This window comes from Microcaecilia unicolor, chromosome 11 (genome assembly GCF_901765095.1).
Source record: "Microcaecilia unicolor chromosome 11, aMicUni1.1, whole genome shotgun sequence".
Taxonomy (NCBI): domain Eukaryota; kingdom Metazoa; phylum Chordata; class Amphibia; order Gymnophiona; family Siphonopidae; genus Microcaecilia; species Microcaecilia unicolor.
In genome coordinates, this window is record NC_044041.1 from 3,584,759 (window position 1) to 3,607,304 (window position 22,546).

General features: G+C 46.9%; 1 protein-coding gene across 1 annotated transcript in view; it reads right to left on the reverse strand.

Annotated features, from left to right (window-relative positions):
* Positions 1–4,412: 4,412 nt before the first annotated feature.
* Positions 4,413–22,546, reverse strand: part of HSPB8 (heat shock protein family B (small) member 8) — a 34,897-nt gene continuing 16,763 nt past the window's right edge. Inside the window, exon 3 of the mRNA XM_030219594.1 lies at positions 4,413–4,894. Within this exon, the coding sequence (XP_030075454.1) occupies positions 4,735–4,894 (160 nt within the window). The 3' untranslated portion in view covers positions 4,413–4,734. The remainder of the gene's footprint in view (positions 4,895–22,546) is intronic.

A 22,546-nucleotide genomic window follows, 5' to 3' on the forward strand; every position in this document is an offset into this window, starting at 1 on the left:
AGGAAGCAGCAAGTTATTAGACATCACGTGCATTTCATTAAGGCTAGCTAAGAATCACTACACATCCAATAGAAGACTCCTGAAGAAGGCCTTTTTAGGCCGAAACACGACTCGTGTCGAGTCTCGGATGTTGTAATAAAGCCAACTGTTTTTTGGGCATCGCCTGCTGCTCTTTTTTTTGTCATCCTCACTGTGTTTGACTTGTTTGCCTGACTACAATGGTTACTGTCCTTCTGTATTTTTGCTGATAAAGAAACAGAACCATGACGGTAGATACAGGCCAAATGGTCCATCAGGTCTGCCCATCCGCATCTTCCACTATCTCCCCCTTTCCCTAAGAGATCCCATCTGCCTGTCCTTTGCTTTCTTGAATTCAGACACAGGCTTTGTCTCCATTCAGACTCAAATGCACAAGGAGAAATTAGGCCTTACCTGATAATATTCTTTCCAAAAGTCCTTCCCACTATTCCAGAACCTGTGGGATAGTTGTGTCTATCAACTAGCAGGTGGAGATAGAGAACTGAAACTGAGCTGAGACATATCTCCCTGGGCAACCTGTCCAGCTCCTCAGTATCTATGTAGAGAAGCAGTAAGGAGAAACTTAGAATAAATACAGCAACCTTAAACAACTTGCTAGCCTAACACTAACTAGATGAGCAAACAGTCCGTGCTCAGAATACCAGCCCTCAAACATCCTCCACACCCTCACATACACCATGGATGTAGAGCGTTTCTGAGCCTGAAGCAAGGTAGCAATGATCGAATCAGAATAACCTTTTCGTCTCAACCAAGCCTTTACAATGGCCAAGCCATAAGTTCAAAGGGGCATGGATCCTCCATGAGCACCAAACCTTGCTTCAGTAGGCCGTGTACATGCGGAAGGTGGAGATGACCCCTGTCCTGAAGTCAAATCATGTCTGCGTACCAAGGCCTCTGCGGTCAATTGGGGGCTTTGAGAATTACTCCACACTGGTACAATGTGACCTTTCAACATGAAACCTACCATGGGCCAAGGAGGAAAGACATACAGTAGATATGTCTACAGCTAGGTCTGCAGTAGGGCATCAATGCCCATCAAGCCCAATTCTTTCCAATGGCTTTTCTTTTTGGTATTTCCTTTTGTCACCATGAAGTCCAGAAGTGGAGAACCGTATCAGTCCACTATCAGCTGAAACCCTGGCTGGATAGTTCCTATTCTCATGGGTCTAAAGTGTGCCTGCTGAGAAAGTCCACCTCCACAATCAAGGACCCAGCAATGTGAGTTGCCGACAAGCAGAGAAGATTTTTCTCCACCCAACTCATGAGGGAGGCTGCCTCCACCGCCATCAGATGGCTACAGGTCCTGCCGTGCTTGTTGATATAAGCCACCACCATCACATTGTCAGAGAAAACTTGAACCAGAAAGGGAGCAAAATCGCGTATGGCATTCTGCACTGCCCTAATCTCCAAGCAATTTATCAACCAGTGAGACTCCTGTTCCATCCAGGTGCCCTGTGCTAGATGGAACTTGTAATGAGCTCTCCAACCTGGCACCCATCTTGTGTTGGTGATTGCTGATGCCACGCAAGAGCAGCACACTGTTGCTTGAAGGTCCAAAGAGGCCACTTCAAAGTCTTGTTTCAGTGAGCCTTCTAGCTTCCTATCCTGTAGGTCTTTTTAGGGCAATGCCCCCTTCCACTGGCAAGGTGGTCTTCTTAGTCACCATGGAGTCCATCCTGAGAAGCTGCAATTTATCTTTCTCCTCTAGAGCTAACGGTAGAGGGGAGCCATGGTGCTTCCCACTCTCAGCCCCACATCCGTTGAGACCCATTCTGCTGTAATCAGGTCCTGAATGTCTGGATGCATCGGGGAAGGCCTTAGAAGGACCTCTAAGTCCCCTCATGATTGACGAAGATTGAACTCCTAATGCCAAAGCAGAAGGCTTCTCAATGGAAAGCACCACCAGTGCCTAAGAAATAAGAGTACTGAGCTTCTCTTTATGAAACAACCTCAGTACTTTTGGATCATCCCCCTCCTCAGGAGGGAGCTCTCGCTCCTCCAACGGCTCCGTCAATGATGGCGCCTCTGAATAGCCTGATGCCACATCAGATAAGGAGGCAGAAGCAGAGATAACCTCACCTACCCACTCCTGGAGGTCTAAACAAGATCTCATAGGAGCTGGAGGGGCAGCGGGGTGAGAAACTGAAGCACCTTGCAGCAACTCCCTGTGTCAGTAAACAGGCCCTGGTGTAAGAGCAATATAAACTCTGGAGAAAACAACGATGCCGATGCAGCTGAATGGTCTGTCGGTCCCTGAGGCTGTAAAATGGTGGCTGTGTTCTATGCAATGATCATCCAGTGGCTGCTCCTTATTGCCAAAATGGCGGCCGTTCCTGCACCCTCCTGCATCAAACTGCGCACTGGCCCTGCCAGAGATCCCGAAGACCCCAGCATTTTTGGATGCTGCATTGAATCTGAAGATGTGCCACTGCCCTTTTCCTCCGCGTCTCACAGGGTTCCCAGCTCGCATGCACTGCAACGCCCTGACACCGGCTGGTGGGTCCCACAGCGGCAACACCGCTTAACTGCCTGCACAGGAGTTGCCATTCACCCCGACTCTCAACAGCACAGAACATCGTGTGAATCATGATCTGTCCCCTGCGCAAGTACAGTCAAACGCTAGTCGGATTTACCACTGCTGGCTGCTCCCCCCAAGCTCACAGTCTCCACAAGTCTTAGCACAGATGAAACAGGCTCAGGACTGAAGCTCTGTCCCACACTTTCCAGCCAACCTCTTTCCTTCTCCACAGGAAACAGGGGAGAGGTGAAGGGAGGAAAGAAGTAAATTTGCAGGGCAACACAGACAGGGATCTGAAGACCTCCAGATATGACTCTGCAGACTCAAGCCACCTGCAAATCTCAACTGGGGACCAGTTGACCAACTGGACCAGGAGCAAATTACTCAGAACCAGAGGCTGAAAAGTGTGTCCATCCACCTGCTTGCGATAGAAAATACCGAGGAGCTGGATTGGATGCCGAGAGCTGAGTTTTCAGTTCTGTGTCTCCACCTGCTGGTTGATGGACACAACTGTCTCACAGGTTCTGGAATAGTGGGAAGCTATGTAATGGAAAGGCTATTCATTATAGCTTCTGGTTCTATCCATGACCTGCCTCAAGTACCAGGTCACTTTAAGTGGCTCACTTTTGGCTATACAGTTGAGGAGTAGCCTAGTGGTTACTGCAGTGGCCTGAGAACCTGTGTTTGATTCCCACTGCAGCTCATTGTGTCTCTGGGTAAGTCACTTAAACCTTTATTGCCCCAGGTACAAAATAAGTACCTGCATTTAATATGTAAACCGCTTTGGTTGTAACCACAGAAAGGCCATTCCTTTCTCCCTTAAATGGTGGCAAGGTGTACATGTCCTATGGAAGTCTGAAAAAGCATTAGTGTGGTCAGCTCCGGACACTATGTGCTCCCCTTGTGTTCCCGCCTTTCACTTAACCGTCTCCACCTTCTCTGCTTCTCCTGCCGCATTTTCCTACCTTTTGCCTAATCTGCTACCCTGATGCATTATCTAATTGCACATGTGTGTATAATTTATACAGTGTTGCTATAAATTGTAATCTGTAACTCACTTTCAATGTTTTACTTGACGTAACATGTAAAAAAACCATGATGGTGGTAAAGAAAGAAAAGCTGGGCTTCATTTTAACCTGGTGCGTGAAGGGACACCTGACCGATACAGAAAGCTGCTCTCTTAAGCTTATTACAGGGGAGCCAACACAGCACATCTGAAAGACCTGACAGGGAAGCACTGAGGCAGGGCCACCGAGAGGGGGGGGGGGGGGCAAATTTCCCCAGGGCTCAGCATCCAAGGGGGGCCTGCCTGGCGCTCGCAGAGCACAGTTACTTCCTTCCTGCCATGTCCAAACAACCTCTTTGGACGCAGCAGGAAGGAAGGAAGGAACTCTACGCTGTGTGGCTGCCGCGCACAGGATCAGGAGAGCAATGCAATGCTAGCGCCGGGCCCTGGGGAAGTTTGCTGTTTGCAGTGACAGGAGGCGGAGCAGAACAAGTAAGCGAGGAGGGCCCGCCCGCCCAGAGAGGGGAGCAGACCCAGAAGGGGGCGGGCCCAGGGGGGTTTTTGCCCTGGGTCTGGCTTTGCCTCTCGGCGACCCTGTACTGAGGTGTACGAGGGACCGAGGAGACTTACATTTCTTATTGAAATGCAACGGAGAAAGGGAAGTTTGAGGTGGGAGAGAAAAACTGGTTCGTCCTTCAGCTTAATCCTGCAAGAGACTTTATCCGGTCTCTAATGTGCTGCGCTGGGGCTTTCTGAGATGCCCATTGTGAAAATACTGTGCAAACAACTGACTTATGAAACTGGAAAATGTGCATTAATAAGAAAACATAATTCCTTTTCACCAGTCACTAATGTTGAAAGGACTTTTAGTTTATTACCTACTAATTCTTTGTGACACAATTGACTTTGCTACATCCTTCAGCCCGTCCAACTCAGGAAGTGCAAAAGAGCACAAATGGAACAACAGCACAAATGGAAGCGACGACAGAGCGACTTTGCGAAACTGAACCTGGGCAATGGAGGAGGAGGAGGAGGAGTGGGGAACCAGATGTGATAGGGGGAGGGGGACCCTTCTTAAGAAAAGAAAAGAAAAGGAAATGTACAGTTCTGCTCAGCAAATATGTTGACATTTGGAATCAAAGAGCCGCTTTGGCAGGCGGAATTGGCCACATTAGGAGACCGAGGCCTGTTGATTGTCCAACGGTAGGTCGTAGCTGTAGCTCTCATCTCCCTGTTGGTGGTAAGGAGGAATCAGAGGCGCCTCAATGATCAGCAGACCTTCTGGAGACAAGGAAGCAAAGACGGTCAGGGGGTCCACTTCTGAAGGGAGCCTGAAAAACAAGGAAAGAGATCGATGAAATGATGAACTGTCTTGTTGTGTATTGTATTCCCTTTGGTTTTGTTGTCTTATCCCATCTCAGCCACTAGAGGGTGCTTTTTGCAAGCCATGCTGATGTTTTACATTCCAGGACTTTATAGAATCCATTTATAACTAAATTCGTAAATGCAGTTATATATATATATTAAAAAAAATCAATCTCTTGATAGTTAATAGTCCCTCTGTCCCTCTTGACTTATATGTGAGAAGTGAAGGGAACAGATGCATGCAGTGTTGAATAATGAACATTCTGGCGCATTTAAATCACTTTTTTATTTTATTTTTTTATTTTACAGCTGCTACAGTGAAGGATGTGGCTTCCTTATATACCTGGTGAAAGGTCAGAACCGCTGAGGGAGGCTCACTTTAAAATGACAAGTCTATTACAGTAATGAATGGTATCAGGGGCTTCTGTACCCTCCGGAAGAGATCTATTTAACAGGGGCTCAGTTTAGCCTTGAAGCAGAGGAGTTACAGGCACTAGACAGTACTGTGTGTCAGCAAATGTTTTATACAAGGGATTGTAACGTAAGATTACTTCTCTGAAAGCAGTAAATGTAAATCTCAAGGAGGTTTGATGAACTGGAGACAGCGTGATGTCACAAAGCTGAAGCCAGTCTACCCAAAGTGGTTTTCATTCTCCCCAATGCACATGCCGCCATCTTAGTACACCCAAAACAATGTAATTAATAGGGTGACAAGCTCTGCCTGTGATAATGGGCCAAGCACACTCCTGCCATCTCCTGGTCATCAAATCTCCTTGGTACATCCAACCACCATGCGATATGTAGAGATACAGCCTAGTGACTCAGAGGGGGACTCCTGTCCTGCAGCTCTTACGCTGGTTTTCAAGGCCCCCCTGGAACCTCTTTTGGAAGTTTGGCAGCTAAAGATCAGATGCTCCTTGAGACAGCACATTCCACTACTGTGCTTCAGCTCTCCTCCTCACCTTCCCTAGGACAGTCAGCTGTCACTATTCCATATCCCCACCTCAGGCTGACACAGTCCTGGTTTTACCCCGCTCCCGCTTTTGTAAGGGAAATCAGTGGTGTGACCAGGTCTGGATAAGCCTGTTCAGGAAAACTCTGGAGCCAGCTGGCAACTGTACCTGTTACTCTGCTTAAAATGGATTTCTACAGTGCTTAGAATTATATTATTTAGGCCTAAACCTTACCCTTATAATGCTCTCTAAACATTTATTTCGAGTTTAAAGGATGGAGGACATAAAGCTTAGCTGTCAGCTGACGTCACTGCCAAAGGGACATTTTCAGACAGTCCCAACTCTCCCGCCCTCAGCTCTCAAAATTCTTACATTTGTACTCCTGCATTCAGAAAACAGGATGGGGAATTTCAGATCTTGGGAATGCAGATTGGAGAACTGGAGTAAGTTGAAAGGTAGAGGATGTAGAAGTTGCAGATCTGCCGGTACAAGATCTGAACTCTATTTGTCTCTAAACTCCCAGGTGTGTATAATCCCATAATCTTGGTGAGGAGCAAAATGTAATTTGGCAGTGATGAGCTTCTCTGGGTTTGGGTCTTTAGATATTACACCTAGGTCCTCACACTCCAGGAGACCTCCTGCATTTTGTGAGACAGGGTCCGTGCTGGGGAGGAAGAGACCAGAGACCATTCCTACTTATGTCCTTGTGTGCCAGCTCCCTCTTTGTGTGATTGGACCTGGAAAGAGATTCTTTGCTCTCAGTGTGAATGGAGCTGCAGGAGGACCATTAGGCTGACTTATAGAAAGCAGTGAGATGGGAGATTTACAAAGAACTAACATAACTTGCCCTTGGTCAGAGTCCTGTGTGAGTAGCTGCCAGTCCAGGGCTAGGACTGGTTTAAGTATTAGACAGACCAGCCGGTGCCCTGGGGTGGCAGAAGCGGCTCCAGCTGGAGCGCAATGATACATCCTGACACACAAATAGAAACAACTATCAGGGCTCACTTTATCCAGAGGGTGGGCAGGCAGATTTCAAATCACATAGAGGGGCATAATCGAACGGGGACGCCCATCTCTAAGGACGTCCCAGCAAAGGGGAGGGGAAACTCGTATTATCGAAACAAGATGGGCATCCATCTTTTGTTTCGATAATACGGTTGGGAACGCCCAAATCCCAACATTTAGGTCGACCTTAGAGATGGTCGTCCTTAGAGATGGTCGTCCCCAGTTTTCGGCGATAATGGAAACCAAGGACGCCAATCTCAGAAACGACCAAATCCAAGCCATTTGGTCATGGAAGGAGCCAGCATTCATAGTGCACTGGTCCCCCTGACATGCCAGGACACCAACCGGGAACCCTAGGGGGCACTTGCAGTGGACTTCACAAATTGCTCCCAGGTACATAGCTCCCTTACCTTGTGTGCTGAGCCCCCCCCCCAAACCCACTACCCACAACTGTACACCACTACCATAGTCCTTACGGGTGAAGGGGGCACCTAGATGTGGGTACAGTGGGTTTGTGGTGGGTTTTGGAGGGCTCACATTTACCACCACAAGTGTAACAGGTAGGGGGGGATGGGCCTGGGTCCGCCTGCCTGAAGTGCACTGCACCCACTAAAACTGCTCCAGGGATCTGCATACTGCTGTTATGACATTTGAGGCTGGCACAAAAATGTTAAAAAACATTTTTTTGGGTGGGAGGGGGTTGGTGACCACTGTAGGAGTAAGGGGAGGTGATCCCCCATTCTATCCGGTGGTCATCTGGTCAGTTGGGGCACTTTTTTGAGGTTTGGTCCTAAAAATAAATGGACCAAGTGAAGCCGGCCGAGTGCTCATCAGAGCTGGCCTTTTTTCCATTATCGGCCGAAGCCGGCCATCTCGTAACCACTCCCCCGTCCCGCCTTCCGTACCCTGCCGAAACGCCCTCTTTAACTTTGGCCAGCCCTGCGATGGAAAGCAGTTGAAGCCAGCCAAAATCAGCTTTTGATTATACCGATTTGGCCAGGTTTAGGAGATGACCGGCCATCTCCCGATTTGTGTCGGAAGATGGCCGGCCTTCTTCTTCGAAAATAAGCAGGAAAGTCAACATGGATTTAGTGAAGGGAAATCTTGCCTCACCAATCTACTACATTTCTTTGAAGGGGTGAACAAACTTGGATAAAGGTGAGCTGGTTGATATTGTGAATCTGGATTTTCAGAAGGCATTTGACAAAGTACCTCATGAATGACTCCAGAGGAAATTGGAGAGTCATAGGATAGGAGGTAGTGTTCTATTGTGGATTAAAAACTGGTTAAAAGATAGAAAACAGAGAGTAAGGTTAAATGGTCAGTATTCTCAATGGAGAAGGGTAGTTAGTGGGGTTCCCCAGGAGTCTGTGCTGGGACCGCTGCTTTTTAACATATTTATAAATGACCTAGAGATGGGAGTAGCTAGTGAGGTAATTACATTTGCTGATGTCACAAAGTTATTCACAGTTGGTAAATCGTGGAAGGATTGTGAAAAATTACAAGAGGACCTTATGAGACTGAGAGACTGGGCGTCTAAATAGCAGATGATGTTTAATGTGAGCAAGTGCAAAGTGATGCATGTGGGAAAGAGGAACCCGAATTATAGCTACGTCATGCAAGGTTCCACATTAGGAGTCACGGACCAAGAAAGGGATCTAGGTGTCGTCGTTGATGATACGTTGAAACCTTCTCCTCAATGGGCTGCTGCGGCTAAGAAAGCAAATAGAATGTTAGGTATTATTAGGAAAGGAATGGAAAACAAAAGTGAGGATGTTATAATGCCTTTGTATCGGTCCATGGTGCAACTGCACCATGAATATTGTGTTCAATTCTGGTCGCTGCATCTCAAAAAAGATATAGTGGAATTACAAAAGGTGCAGAGAAGGGCGACGAAAATGATAAAGGGGATGGGACGACTTCCCTATGAGGAAAGGCTAAAGCGGCTAGGGCTCTTCAGCTTGGAGAAAAGGCGGCTGAGGGGAGATATGATAGAGGTCTATAAAATAAGGAGTGGAGTTGAACGGGTAGATGTGAAGCATCTGTTCACACTTTCCAAAAATACTAGGACTAGGGGGCATGCGATGAAGCTACAAAGTAGTAAATTTAAAACAAATCAGAGAAAAAGTTTCTTCACTCAACGTGTAATTAAACTCTGGAATTTGTTGCCAGAGAATGTGGTAAAGACGGTTAGCTTAGCAGAGTTTAAAAAAGGTTTGGACGACTTCCTAAAGAAAATGTCCGTAGACAATTATTAAATGGACTTGGGGAAAATCCACTATTTCTGGGATAAGCAGTATAAAATGTTTTGTATATTTTTGGGATCTTGCTGGGTATTTGTGACCTAGATTGGCCACCGTTGGAAACAGGATGCTGGGCTTGATGGACCTTTGGTCTTTCCCAGTATGGCAATACTTATGTACTTAACATATGTAACTGGAGCTTCAAGGTTTATATTGAGATTCTGACCAATTCTGTACAGCAGTGGTTCCGAAACCTAGTCCTGGAGGTACCCAGCCAGTCAGGTTTTCAGGATACCTACGATGAATGTTTGCGAGAGAGATTTGCATGCACTACCTTCACTGAATGCAAATCTATCTCATGAAAATGCACTGTGGGTATCCTGAAAGCCTGAATGGCCGGGGCACCTCCAGGACTAGGTTTCGGAAACATTGCAGTAGAGAATCCAAACTTCAGCCCACATAGAAGAATTTGCTGAATGACGTTATCAATTATACAATGATGGTTTCACCAGTAGTCTAGGGTTTCTTTTATGTACAGAAGATTGCTAATTTAAAAGTGGAGGGGGGAAGGGGGTTATGTATGGAAATATTGCCCCCCTGTTGCCATCCCAAATATTTATGTCTAGAGACACCATTGACCTTGCCTGGTACCCTTACGTAGAGGAAATACATTACAGACGAAAACATTGATAAATACTTTTTTGGGCTGTGAGAAGATGAACCGTGACTATGAATTCTGCCACCTTCTTCCCATAACGCGACCGTTCAGTTTGACTGAATTAATTTTCTGCATCCAGGCGCACTGCCAAAAGGGGGAGAGTCCCTACGTTCAGCAGGCCACCCAGTAATCTAAGGTGAACCGAAGACAACCTGCCAACCTTGTCTCCATGGATAATAATCTCTGGAACTAAGCTGAACTCTTGCGTCAGGATTTTGGCAATAGTTATTCAGTCGGTGTTATGAGGGAGAAGGGTCTTTGTTTGTTCTTTTGTCTAACTATAATTCCCTTTTTTGCTCTTGTAACACGTTGGTTCATTTCCTAACAGAAGGAACTCACAGCCTGGGCAGATCAGGAGGAAAGTCTGAAAATAAATGCAGACCTTCTGCCCTTGGACTGAGTTCTTAAGAATAGACCTTGGGGGGGGGGGGGGGGGGGGGGGGGGGCAGCTGCACTGTTTCGGTATCCAATCAGTTCTTTGTTTGCATTTTGGGGTCTTAGCTAAAAAGGAGGAACTAGCAAAGACCTGATACCCCAATACAATAAAAGACGTTTTGCCAGTACTGCTGTTTTAAAAATGTAAATTCAGTGCCAGCTCTCTCCACCAGCAAAAAGAAAAATGTCAGAAGGTATTATAGGGAAACAGGGACGGAAAAGTTAAAAGTAGGTTCTCGTGAACCTTCCAGTGCTGCATGAGTTCTGTTAGAAATGTACATTAGTCTGGCTCGGTCTGTCCTCTCGTTGCTGGGACCTTTGTTGACTGTGGAGTCAGGATTTACTTTTCATTCCCTTGTCGGCCCAGCTCTCTATTTAATGTTCCTCCGTCAGGTCTGAAGGAGCCAGATTGTCTGTTAAAACATGCATAAATCATTTTCAGTGTGTAAAAGCAGGCCCAGCTCACAGCCACAAGCTGGGGGAAGGAGAAAAGCCATGGCCAAATATGGAAACCCACACTAAGCCGTGAGCTTCAGCCTCCCTCCCCGGCTGCTTCAGCTTCTGACAAAACCACTGCTTCAACTCCCACCACCGCTGCTATTTCAAAGTTGGCATCGCCCATGTGGGAAGAGTGCCCTGCACCGGTGGCCTTCCATCACATCAGGAGAAGCTGCTTCCTGACCTGACCCCAGACCCCTAATTCACAGACCTGGTGCCCCAAATTCCACCTGAATTTTTTGTTGTTGTTACATTTGTACCCCGCGCTTTCCCACTCATGGCAGACTCAATGCAGCTTACATGGGGCAATGGAGGGTTAAGTGACTTGCCCAGAGTCACAAGGAGCTGCCTGTGCCTGAAGTGGGAATTGAACTCCGTTCCTCAGGACCAAAGTCCACCACCCTAACCACTAGGCCACTCCTCCTCCACTGTTGCTACTATTGGAGATTCTACATGGAATGTTCCTATTCCACTAGCAACATTCCATGTAGAAGTCGGCCCTTGCAGATCACCAATGTGGCCGCGCAGGCTTCTGCTTCTTGAGTCTGACGTCCTGCACGTATGTGCAGGACGTCAGACTCACAGAAACAGAAGCCTGCGCAGCCTTCTACATGGAATGTTGCTAGTGGAATAGCAACATTCCATTCCATGTAGAATCTCCAATAGTAGCAACATTCCATGTAGAATCTCCAATAGTATCTATTTTATTTTTGTTACATTTGTACCCTGCGCTTTCCCACTCATGGCAGGCTCAATGCAGCTTACATGGGGCAATGGAGGGTTAAGTGACTTGCCCAGAGTCACAAGGAGCTGCCTGTGCCTGAAGTGGGAATCAAACTCAGTTCCTCAGGACCAAAGTCCACCACCCTAACCACTAGGCCACTCCTCCACTGTTGCTACTATTGGAGATTCTACATGGAATGTTCCTATTCCACTAGCAACATTCCATGTAGAAGTCGGCCCTTGCAGATCACCAATGTGGCCGCACAGGCTTCTGCTTCTGTGAGTCTGACGTCAGACTCACAGAAACAGAAGCCTGCGCAGCCTTCTACATGGAATGTTGCTAGTGGAATAGCAACATTCCGTGTCGAATCTCCAATAGTATCTATTTTATTTTTGTTACATTTGTACCCTGCGCTTTCCCACTCATGGCAGGCTCAATGCGGCTTACATGGGGCAATGGAGGGTTAAGTGACTTGCCCAGAGTCACAAGGAGCTGCCTGTGCCTGAAGTGGGAATCCAACTCAGTTCCTCAGGACCAAAGTCCACCACCCTAACCACTAGGCCACTCCTCCACGACATTCTGAGACATCTTGGGATTTCATCTCACTGTCACAAGCACTGATGAAGAGGGCCGGGCTGGGGTCTCCAACTAACATAAACCACTGGATTCTGTACAGAAACCCAGAAAAACGTAGGCAGATAAAGACCGTATGGCCTATCCAGGCTTCCCATCCATGCCGCCTACTCTCCCTTAGAGATCCTTTGAACTTGTCCTATGCTCTCGAATTCATCTCCAACACTTCCACCGGGAGGCTGTTCCACGGATTCACCACACTTTCCGTGAAGAAGGATTTCCTCTGGTTACTTCAGACCTTTCCCTGACCCCTTTCACCTTTCATGGAACAGTCTACCACGTCACATTAGAACAGAACAATTTTGTAAGAAATGTAAGAGTATTTTAAAAACTCATTTGTGCTCCGGGTAAATATTCTTGACCTAGGACAGGTAATTTGAACAGGTTGATACCTTGCAGTCAGGTGCTCTTATGCTTTGTTATAATTAGAGGTACATTATTTATGATGTATAGACTCTTGTTTTGAGTGTGATCTTTCCTATCAGATTCTGGTGTTCCTTTTGCATTGACGAATGTATTTTATTGTACATCGCTTTGACTTATGCATTAAAAAAAGCAATTAAAAAATTGTAATAAACATAAACACCTTCACTCTATGACCCCTCGTTCCAGAGCTTCCTTTCAGTTCAAAGAGATTCACCTCCTGTGCATTTATGCCACATAGGTATTTAAATGTGTCTTATCATATCTCCCCTCTCCTGCCTTTCTTCCAAAGAATACATATTGAGATCTTTAAGTCTGTCCCCAGACTCTTTATGACCAAGACCGCTGACCATTTTAGCAGCCGCCTTCTGGACCGACTCCATCCCGTTTATATCTTTTTGAAGGTGCCTCTACAGGAGCTTAGTCGAGATCGGGTGGCAGAGCCGGTGGTGGGAGGTGGGGATAGTGCTGGGCAGACTTATACGGTCTGTGCCAGAGCCGGTGGTTGGGAGGCGGGGCTGGTGGTTGGGAGGCGGGGCTAGTGCTGGGCAGACTTATACGGTCTGTGCCCTGAAGAGCACAGGTACAAATCAAAGTAGGGTATACACAAAAAGTAGCAAATATGAGTTATCTTGTTGGGCAGACTGGATGGACCATGCAGGTCTTTTTCTGCCGTCATCTACTATGTTACTATGTACACAATATTCTAAACTAGTAAAAAAGGCCCGTTTCTAACATAAAGGAAAGGGGCGCTAGCAAGGTACCAGGGCCCCCTCCCCTTCCTCCTCTCCCCTCCTCCTCCCCTCCTCATCACCCCTCCACCCCCTCACCCCCTCCCCTCCCTTCCTCCTTCCCTCCTTCCCCCTGATTGGGGGTGCTGAATTTATTTATTTTTTTTACAGGTGATGCATTCCCCCTCCCTCATCCCCTGCCTCTCCCCCATCCCCCCTCCCTCATCCCCCCTCCCCCTCCCTCCGAGTTCCAGGCCCCCCTCCCTGCCCTCTCTCTCCCCTCCCCCTCCCACTGAGTTCCAGGGTCCCCACCTCCCAGTTCCAGGGTCCCCCCTTCCTTCTTCTCAGTTCCAGGGTCCCCCCTCCCTCCCAATTCCAGGGTCGTCATCCCTCCCTCCCTCCCTTCCAGTTCCAAGCCCCCTCCTTCTGAATTTTAAAAGTCATCCTGACTTACCTCAACGGGGTTACGACGGCCGACAGCAGTGGTAAAAAGCGTGCAGGCTCGGCACTTACTTCAGTTTTCCCTTCTTGGTCTCTCAGCTCTGCTCCCGCCCTCATTTCCTGTTTCTGCAAGGGCGGGACCAGAGTTGAGAGACAGAGAAAGGAAAACTGAAGTAAGTGCCGAGCCTGCATGCTTTTTACAACTCGAGGTAAGTCAGGATGACTTTTAAAATTCAGAGGGAGGGGGCCTGGAACTGGGAGGGAGGGGGGATCCTGGAATTGGGAGGGAGGGAGGGACTTTCCGCCTCCCTGCTTCGAATAGTAACATCTCCTGACATCAGGTAAGCAGGCTTCCACTGCGGGAGAGTGATGTCAGGAAATGGTTACGAACGCAGTGAGACACATTGGAACGTTGCAGGAGCAAATTATTATATTAGATGAGGTCTCACCAGAGTCTTATACAGAGACGTCATCACCTCCTTTTTCCTACTGGCCATTCCTCTCCCTATGCACCCAAGCATCCTTCTGGCTTTCACCATCGCCTTTTCTACCTGTTTGGCCACCTTAAGATCATCACATACGATCACACACAAGTCCCAATATACGTTGCACAAAGTTGGGTGCATACCGTGCATATCGCAGATTCACACGTAAACCAATTATCTAATTAGGAGATATCACTTATTAGTGTTAACAAGCTCTTAATTGGGAGTAATGAGAAGTTCCATGCAGATCTGCCCTGTACTGTAACATTTGTCCCTAAATTTCATGACATGGGAGGGTCACGGGCACATCAGAGTTGTTCCCAGAGATCAGATCTGATGCTATCATTTGCAAATCTAACTGCCGCCAGCTTTTGGCAGGCATAAGTGCTCACTCCCAAAGTGAAGCATGAAATGCACTAAGCGAGTATTCTGTCCCACGCGGACTGCCCTTTACGGAATACTAGGTTAGTGCAGATCATCCCAGTCCCTGACTGTGCGCACCATTTATTGAATCCCCCACAGTACTTTGGAAGAGAAGGATTTGCAAAACCTGTCAATATTTTATCAAAGTTGACGAACTGTGTGTTTGGTAAGACGGGAACCCGAAATGCAAACCAATCAGCCATTATTATTATTATTATTATTATTATTATTATTATGGACCTTGTATTCCACCTGTACCTGTTCAGTTCAAAGGACAGACCATAATTGACCAAGAGCTGGATTAAATATTGATGTTAACTGACACTAACATAGTAGGTGATGGCAGAAAAAGACCTGCATGGTCCATCCAGTCTGCCCAACAAGACAACTCATATGTGCTACTTTTTGTGTATAACCTACTTTGATTTGTACCTGTCCTCTTCAGGGCACAGACCGTATAAGTCTTCCCAGCACTATCCCCACCTCACAACCACCAGCCCCGCCTCCCAACCACCGGCTCTGGCACAGACCGTATAAGTTTGCCCAGCACTATCCCCGCCTCCCAACCACCAGTCCCGCCTCCCACCACCGGCTCTGGCACAGACCGTATAAGTCTGCCCAGCACCATCCCCGCCTCCCGCCTCCCGCCACTGGCTCTGCCACCCAATCTCGACTAAGCTCCTTAGGATCTATTCCTTCTGAACAGGATTCCTTTATGTTTATCCCACGCATTTTTTAATTCCGTTACTGTTTTCATCTCCACCAACTCCCGCGGAAGGGCATTCCACATATCCAGCACCCTCTCCGTGAAAAAATACTTCCTGACATTTTTCTTGAGTCTGCCCCCCTTCAATCTCATTTCATGACCTCTCGTTCTACCGCCTTCCCATCTACGGAAAAGGTTCATATGCAGATTAATACCTTTCAAATATTTGAACGTCTATATCATATCATCCCTTTTTCCTCCTTTCCTCCAGGGTATACATGTTCAGGTCAGCAAGTCTCTCCTCATACGTCTCAGATCTGCCTCTTACTTATTCTATACCACTCGGTGTCTAAATTTCATAGCACACAACTCAAAGGGGGTGTGGTCATGGGAGGGTCAGGGCTGTTCCCAGAAATCAGGAGCGATGTTGTAGGATGCTTGGAATTCCACGTCCAGGATGTACAGCACACTTCAGCAAGCGTAAGTCCTTGTGGACACAGTTGGGCGTGGGAATCGGCGCTAAACGCTGCTCTATGAATTATGGACGTCATTTACTGAATCTGAACCTAGTTTATGCATTTTTGCTGTACCCTGATTCTTGCTTTGTGCAGACTGTACTTTTTTGCTGATCACAAATACTGTTTAGTCAGATACCTTTTGTGCACTTATAAAATACACCATCTGAACTTCCTGGTGTCCCCCTCCAGTAATGAGTTAGCGGGACATCCCAGGCTGAAGCTGTCCAATTGGTTTCGCCCCTCTCTGTGGAGGGGGACACCAGGAAGTTTGGATCCAATCAGTTCACAGCTCTAAATTGATGTCATCAGGAAAGCCCTGCAGGGAAGAGGAGTTGGGACAGCAGCCAGCCAATGATAGTCCATCTTCAGGGAGATGGGCGTTCTAGGATGTCAGCCAGCCAATAGAAGGAAGCAGCAGGAACAGCTGGGGGTGGAACCAAGCCCCTTTCCCACAGACGCTGTTTCTTTGATGGACCCTTCTCTTCCATTTTTGGTAAGTCGCCATTACTTTTATGCTTTACATTTTGGTACTGCCCCCCCCCCCCCCAATTTCTTGCCAGTAAAATGTAACTTGAAAAAGAAACATATGGCACGGCTTTTATACACGCAAAGAAGCTGCGTGTAAGCTGGTATACATTTTTTTTGTGCTCCATCTTCCCTGCTTGTTTCTCCCCTTCTCCTACTTGCGATAATGAAGAACCGGCAGGTCCACACCTCCCGTTAAAATTTCCACGGTAAAGGTAGAGACTGCTTTTGTGCATGGGGTTGGAAACGTTAGTGCATCGCATCGCATCACATTCACATTATAATAGTAATTAGCTCATTTGCATTCCGTTTTCGTTAGCTGCTACTGTGACAGGAAAATGGCTCGGAGAACCCTTTTGTGCATGTCCTGGTTTGCTACTTGCGCGCTAAACTGGCTAGAACCAGTTTAAAAACCACGTTGCTGGCTCGTAGTGCATCTGGCCCTTAGTGGTTTTGTTATTATTGGATTAGATTTTTAGGTTATTTTTTTAATGCATTTTATTTTACTTGTTAAAAGTTGTTTTTCTCCTGTCAGTCTTATTTTTGTTACCTTTTCTCCTTTATAGGCAGCAGTGCTGTGGGGCTCCGTTAACTGCACTTCCCTCCTGCTCTCTCCAGGTACAGTGGCTTGGTTAGCCAGAGACAGGGCTTTTTTTGAGGGGGTACTTGGGGGTACTGAGTACCGGCACCTTTTCCATTGTCTGCTAAAATTGACCCATGGTTCACAAGTTTTAATGAAAGCGCTCAGGCTCTACACACCAATTCTGCCTTGTCATAGATTCTGTGACTGGTTTTAGGGGGCCTGGCTATTGTGGGGTGAATCTCTCAGTGATCACCCCACTCCTGAAGGTTGGCCTGGCATTTGAGTACCGGCACCTTTTGTGCTAGAAAAATTGCACTGGCCAGAGACCACCTTTCTCTTAGTCAAAAATATGTTAACTGGGGAAGTCGGAGCCAGTGTTGCCAGGTGGGCGGTTTTACCACCCAATTGGGCGGTTTTCCGCGACCCGCCAAGGGAAATTTTTGCCCGTGGCGGGTTGCGGTTTTTTGGGCTCCTTTTGGGTCTTTTGGGCGGTTTTAAAAGCGGTTTTTTCGGCCGCGGGGGGCGGGGTTAGTGACGTTTTGGGCAGGGTTAGTGACGTTTTGGGCGGGGCCGATGACGGGGGAGGCGGGGCCGGTGACGGGGGAGGCGGGGCCGGTGACGGCGGGGGTGATGATGGCGGGGGTGATGACAGCGGGGGCGGGGTGATGATGCGGGGGTGGGGGTGTCAGGGGCGGGGTTTGACTTTGGGCGGGTTTTGGGCTGGATTTGGGCTCGATTGGGTGGGAAAAAAGTTTTCCACCTGGCAACCCTGGTCGGAGCTAAGCCTCTTATCCCTTGCAGTGCAATGGTCGGGGAAGCTGGAGCCCAGGACAAGGCTACTCCCAGTGGGCTCCCTCGAGAGGGGTCTCCTCCTTCCACTGTCCATCACATGTGGAAGAATCAGCTCAGTGCTGTGTGACTATTCTGAGTGCAAAGGTCACACACTCAAAACCTGGTACAGCCACTAGAGGTCTCTGAACCCGAGTGCCACAACGCAGCTAATAAAGGCATTTTACTGAAATGTCTGCTCTTTTGTCTTTTCACTTGCTCCAGATTTGGCCTTGAGCTCTATCTCCCCCTATGCCCCAGGATCCTTTACATTTTAATCCAGGTGCCCTATTGATGACTTTTTCTATTTTCCCCTTTTAAAGCGACAGACACCCTATAAATATTTTCTGTACAGCACCTCTAGGGCTAAGCAAGAGGGTGGCTACAGAATTTTCTTCAGTACTTTTTAAGCTTCGCACCTGTCCCTTCTCTTAACTGGAGCAGAGCTAAGGTTGTGTTGTGTTGTGTACTGAGTTTGAGCTACGGAAAAAAGCCCCAAGGTCAGGCAGAGTGCAATGTTGTCCTGGTGATCCTGGAAGGGGTTGTGCATAGACATTTTCTTCTGTTTTTTTTTTTTTTGTCATTTTGTTTTATAAGAACATGGCCTGCACAAGGAATTTTAGGAAAATCTGAATTTTGCATGATGGAATTGAAAATTCGGAACAGCTTCCTGTGATCTGTGTCCACTCCATTTTTTTCTGTGAATTATCTTTATTTAAATATTCATTAGGATTTATTTACCGCCTTTTTGAAGGAATTCACTCAAGGCAGTGTACGGTAAGAATAGATCAAACATGAGCGATAGGCAATTAGAGCAGTAAAAATATTCAAATAACAATACAAAGTATGGTATGGTGTACTATTTACAAAGTCAACATAATACGTAATATAGTAACATAGAGGGGCATAATCGACCAGAAACGCCTATCTCCATGGGCGTTAATCTCCGAGAACGGGTCCATGAAGGGGCGGAGTGAACCGTATTTTTTAAAAAAAATAGACGCCCATGCTTTATTCGCCAAGGTGTGAGCTGGGCGTTTTTGCTTTTCACCGATAATGGAAAATGAAATCGCCCAGCTCAAAAACGAATAAATGCAAGGCATTTGTTCGTGGGAGGGGCCAGGATTCATAGTGCACTGGTCCCCCTCACATGCCAGGACACCAACCGGGCACCCTAGGGGGCACTTTTACAAATACAAAAAAAAAGGTAAAAGAGCTCCCAGGTGCATAGCACCCTTCCCTTGGGTGTTGAGCCCCCCAAATCCCCCTCAAAACCCACTGCCCACAAGTCTACACCAGTACTATAGCCCTAAGCGGTGAAGGGGGGCACCTACATGTGGGTACAGGGGGTTTGGGGGGGTTGGACGACTAGTAGCATTAAGCAGCACAATTGTAACAGGTAGGGGGGGGATGGGCCTGGGTCCACCTGCCTGACGTCCACTGCACCCCCTAACAACTGTTCCAGGGACCTGCATACTGCTGCTTGGGAGGAGGGTATGACATTTGAGGGTGAAAGTAAAAAGTTGTGAAACATCATTTGTTGTGGTGGGAGGGGGTTAGTGACCACTGGGGGAGTCAGGGGAGGTCATCCCCGACTCCCTCTGGGGGTCATCTGGTCATTTAGGGCACTTTTTGGGGCCTTATTCGTCAAAAAACAGGGTCCAGGAAAAGTGCCCTAAATTCTAGCTACAAACGCATCCATTATCGGCGAAGGGCGCCCATCTCTGTTCGGGTGATAACCACGCCCCAGTTCCGCCTTCACCACGCCTCCGACACTCCCCCGTCAACTTTGTCCGCATCCGCGACGGAGTGCAGTTGAAAGCGTCCAAAGTTCGGCTTTCGATTATGCCGCTTTATTTGTTTTTGTGAGAAGAACGCCCATCTCCCGATTTAGGTCGGAACTTGGGCGTTATTCTCGTTCGATTATAAGCTGGATAGTAACATAGTAGATGACGGCAGAAAAAGACCTGCACGGTTCATCCAGTCTGCCCAAGATAGAACATTTTAATTGATAGTGAAGGGTAAAGCAAAGATGGAAAGTAAGGTGAGTGATTTAAAGAAAGTTGCTCATGAGTTCAGAGAGATGGTTAAATATTATCTCAGCTAGGGTAGGAGTGGGTAAACTGTAAATACATACCCACTCTCCTACCCTAACTGAGATAATATTTAACCATCTCTCTGTAAATAGAAGTTGGACCTGTTGGAACTCTGCAATTTTTCCAGACTTTAATTACCACCATTCAGTGCTGCCATGGAGAAAACATGCCTGTACTCGCAGTTGGCTCACTGCCTGACTGACTGCCTTTTTTCCCCTCCTTCTGTGCCTCCGCTTATTCAATCCCACATGGTTTCCTGGTTATTGCTTGTTGTGCTACTTAGAAATCTTTCTTTATGTGGCTTGTGTTGTCTTGGTTAGTTTATTATTTGTATGTTTTTTCTTAGAACAAGTGATATTTTTATATTGCAAACTGTTTTGATATATAGTTTTGTGTGAAAGGCGGTGTATCAAATTTGACAAAATCCAGAAATAATGAGGATAATTCTGTGAGGAGGGAACCAGTACGTGGGCAGCGAGAACACATGAAAATGACCAGAATTCCACCGTATACACATGTGTGAATAAACATGCATGTAAATGCATTATGCTATAACATAGGGCCAGATTCTATATATATGGCACTTAAACAATCCGCCAGAAAACATTTCCGCCTAAGCATGTTCTAAGCGGAGTCTAGATTTAGACACGGTATATAGAATATGTTTAGTTGATATCCCAGGGCCTAAAAAACTACACACATCCATTTACACCAACAAAAATTTGGCGTAAATCCCGACGCATAGATTTACATGCAGTGGGGCATATTCTATGTGTGTAAATTTCAGAATGCCTTCGAAAGGCCCATTTTCCTTCCCATAACCACGCCCCATTTTGCCTGTGCGTGTTAGAACTTAAGGCACACTGCGTTACAAAATACGCTTAGTGAGTTGTGCACAGAAATTCTAATTATCGCCAATTAGTGCTCATTAGTGCTTAAGTGCTGTTATCAACACTAATTAGCTTGTTAAGCCAATTAAGTTACGCATGTTATTATAGAAAATGTTTTACTCGATATGGAGACTCAAACGCATAAAACCTTTCTTTCCTCGAAATGTTTTCCGCAACTTGATACAGTCAATGGTACTGAGCCATCTGGACTATTGTAACGGAATCTATGCAGGCTGCAAGGAACATCTAGTCAAGAAACTTCAGACTGCCCAGAACACAGCGGCGAGACTGATTTTTGGTAAATCTAAATTTGAATCTGCCAAGCCCCTTCATGAACAATTACATTGGCTTCCCATCAAGAACGTATTGCCTTTAAGGTCTGCAGCCTGATTCACAGGATCATTTATGGTGTAGTTCCCGAATACATGCTTGATCTGGTTGACCTACCACCTAGAAACAGTTCCAGTTTAACCCGATCTTACCTAAATTTACATTATCCTGATTGTAATGGCCTTAAATATAAATCTACCTACGCCTCCAACTTCTCCTACATAGGCACACAACTATGGAATGCTTTACCCAAATCTGTAAAATCAACCCAGAACTATCTAAATTTTAGAAAATGTACATAAGTACATAAGTAGTGCCATACTGGGAAAGACCAAAGGTCCATCTAGCCCAGCATCCTGTCACCGACAGTGGCCAATCCAGGTCAAGGGCACCTGGCACGCTCCCCAAACGTAAAAACATTCCAGACAAGTTATACCTAAAAATGAGGAATTTTTCCAGTCCATTTAATAGCGGTCTATGGACTTGTCCTTTAGGAATCTATCTAACCCCTTTTTAAACTCCGTCAAGCTAACCGCCCGTACCACGTTCTCCGGCAATGAATTCCAGAGTCTAATTACACGTTGGGTGAAGAAAAATTTTCTCCGATTCGTTTTAAATTTACCACACTGTAGCTTCAACTCATGCCCTCTAGTCCTAGTATTTTTGGATAGCGTGAACAGTCGCTTCACATCCACCCGATCCATTCCACTCATTATTTTATACACTTCTATCATATCTCCCCTCAGCCGTCTCTTCTCCAAGCTGAAAAGCCCTAGCCTTCTCAGCCTCTCTTCATAGGAAAGTCGTCCCATCCCCACTATCATTTTCGTCGCCCTTCGCTGTACCTTTTCCAATTCTACTATATCTTTTTTGAGATACGGAGACCAGTACTGAACACAATACTCCAGGTGCGGTCGCACCATGGAGCGATACAACGGCATTATAACATCCGCACACCTGGACTCCATACCCTTCCTAATAACACCCAACATTCTATTCGCTTTCCTAGCCGCAGCAGCACACTGAGCAGAAGGTTTCAGCGTATCATCGACGACGACACCCAGATCCCTTTCTTGATCCGTAACTCCTAACGCGGAACCTTGCAAGACGTAGCTATAATTCGGGTTCCTCTTACCCACATGCATCACTTTGCACTTGTCAACATTGAACTTCATCTGCCACTTGCACGCCCATTCTCCCAGTCTCGCAAGGTCCTCCTGTAATCGTTCACATTCCTCCTGCGACTTGACGACCCTGAATAATTTTGTGTCATCGGCGAATTTAATTACCTCACTAGTTATTCCCATCTCTAGGTCATTTATAAATACATTAAAAAGCAACGGACCCAGCACAGACCCCTGCGGGACCCCACTAACTACCCTCCTCCACTGAGAATACTGGCCACGCAATCCTACTCTCTGCTTCCTATC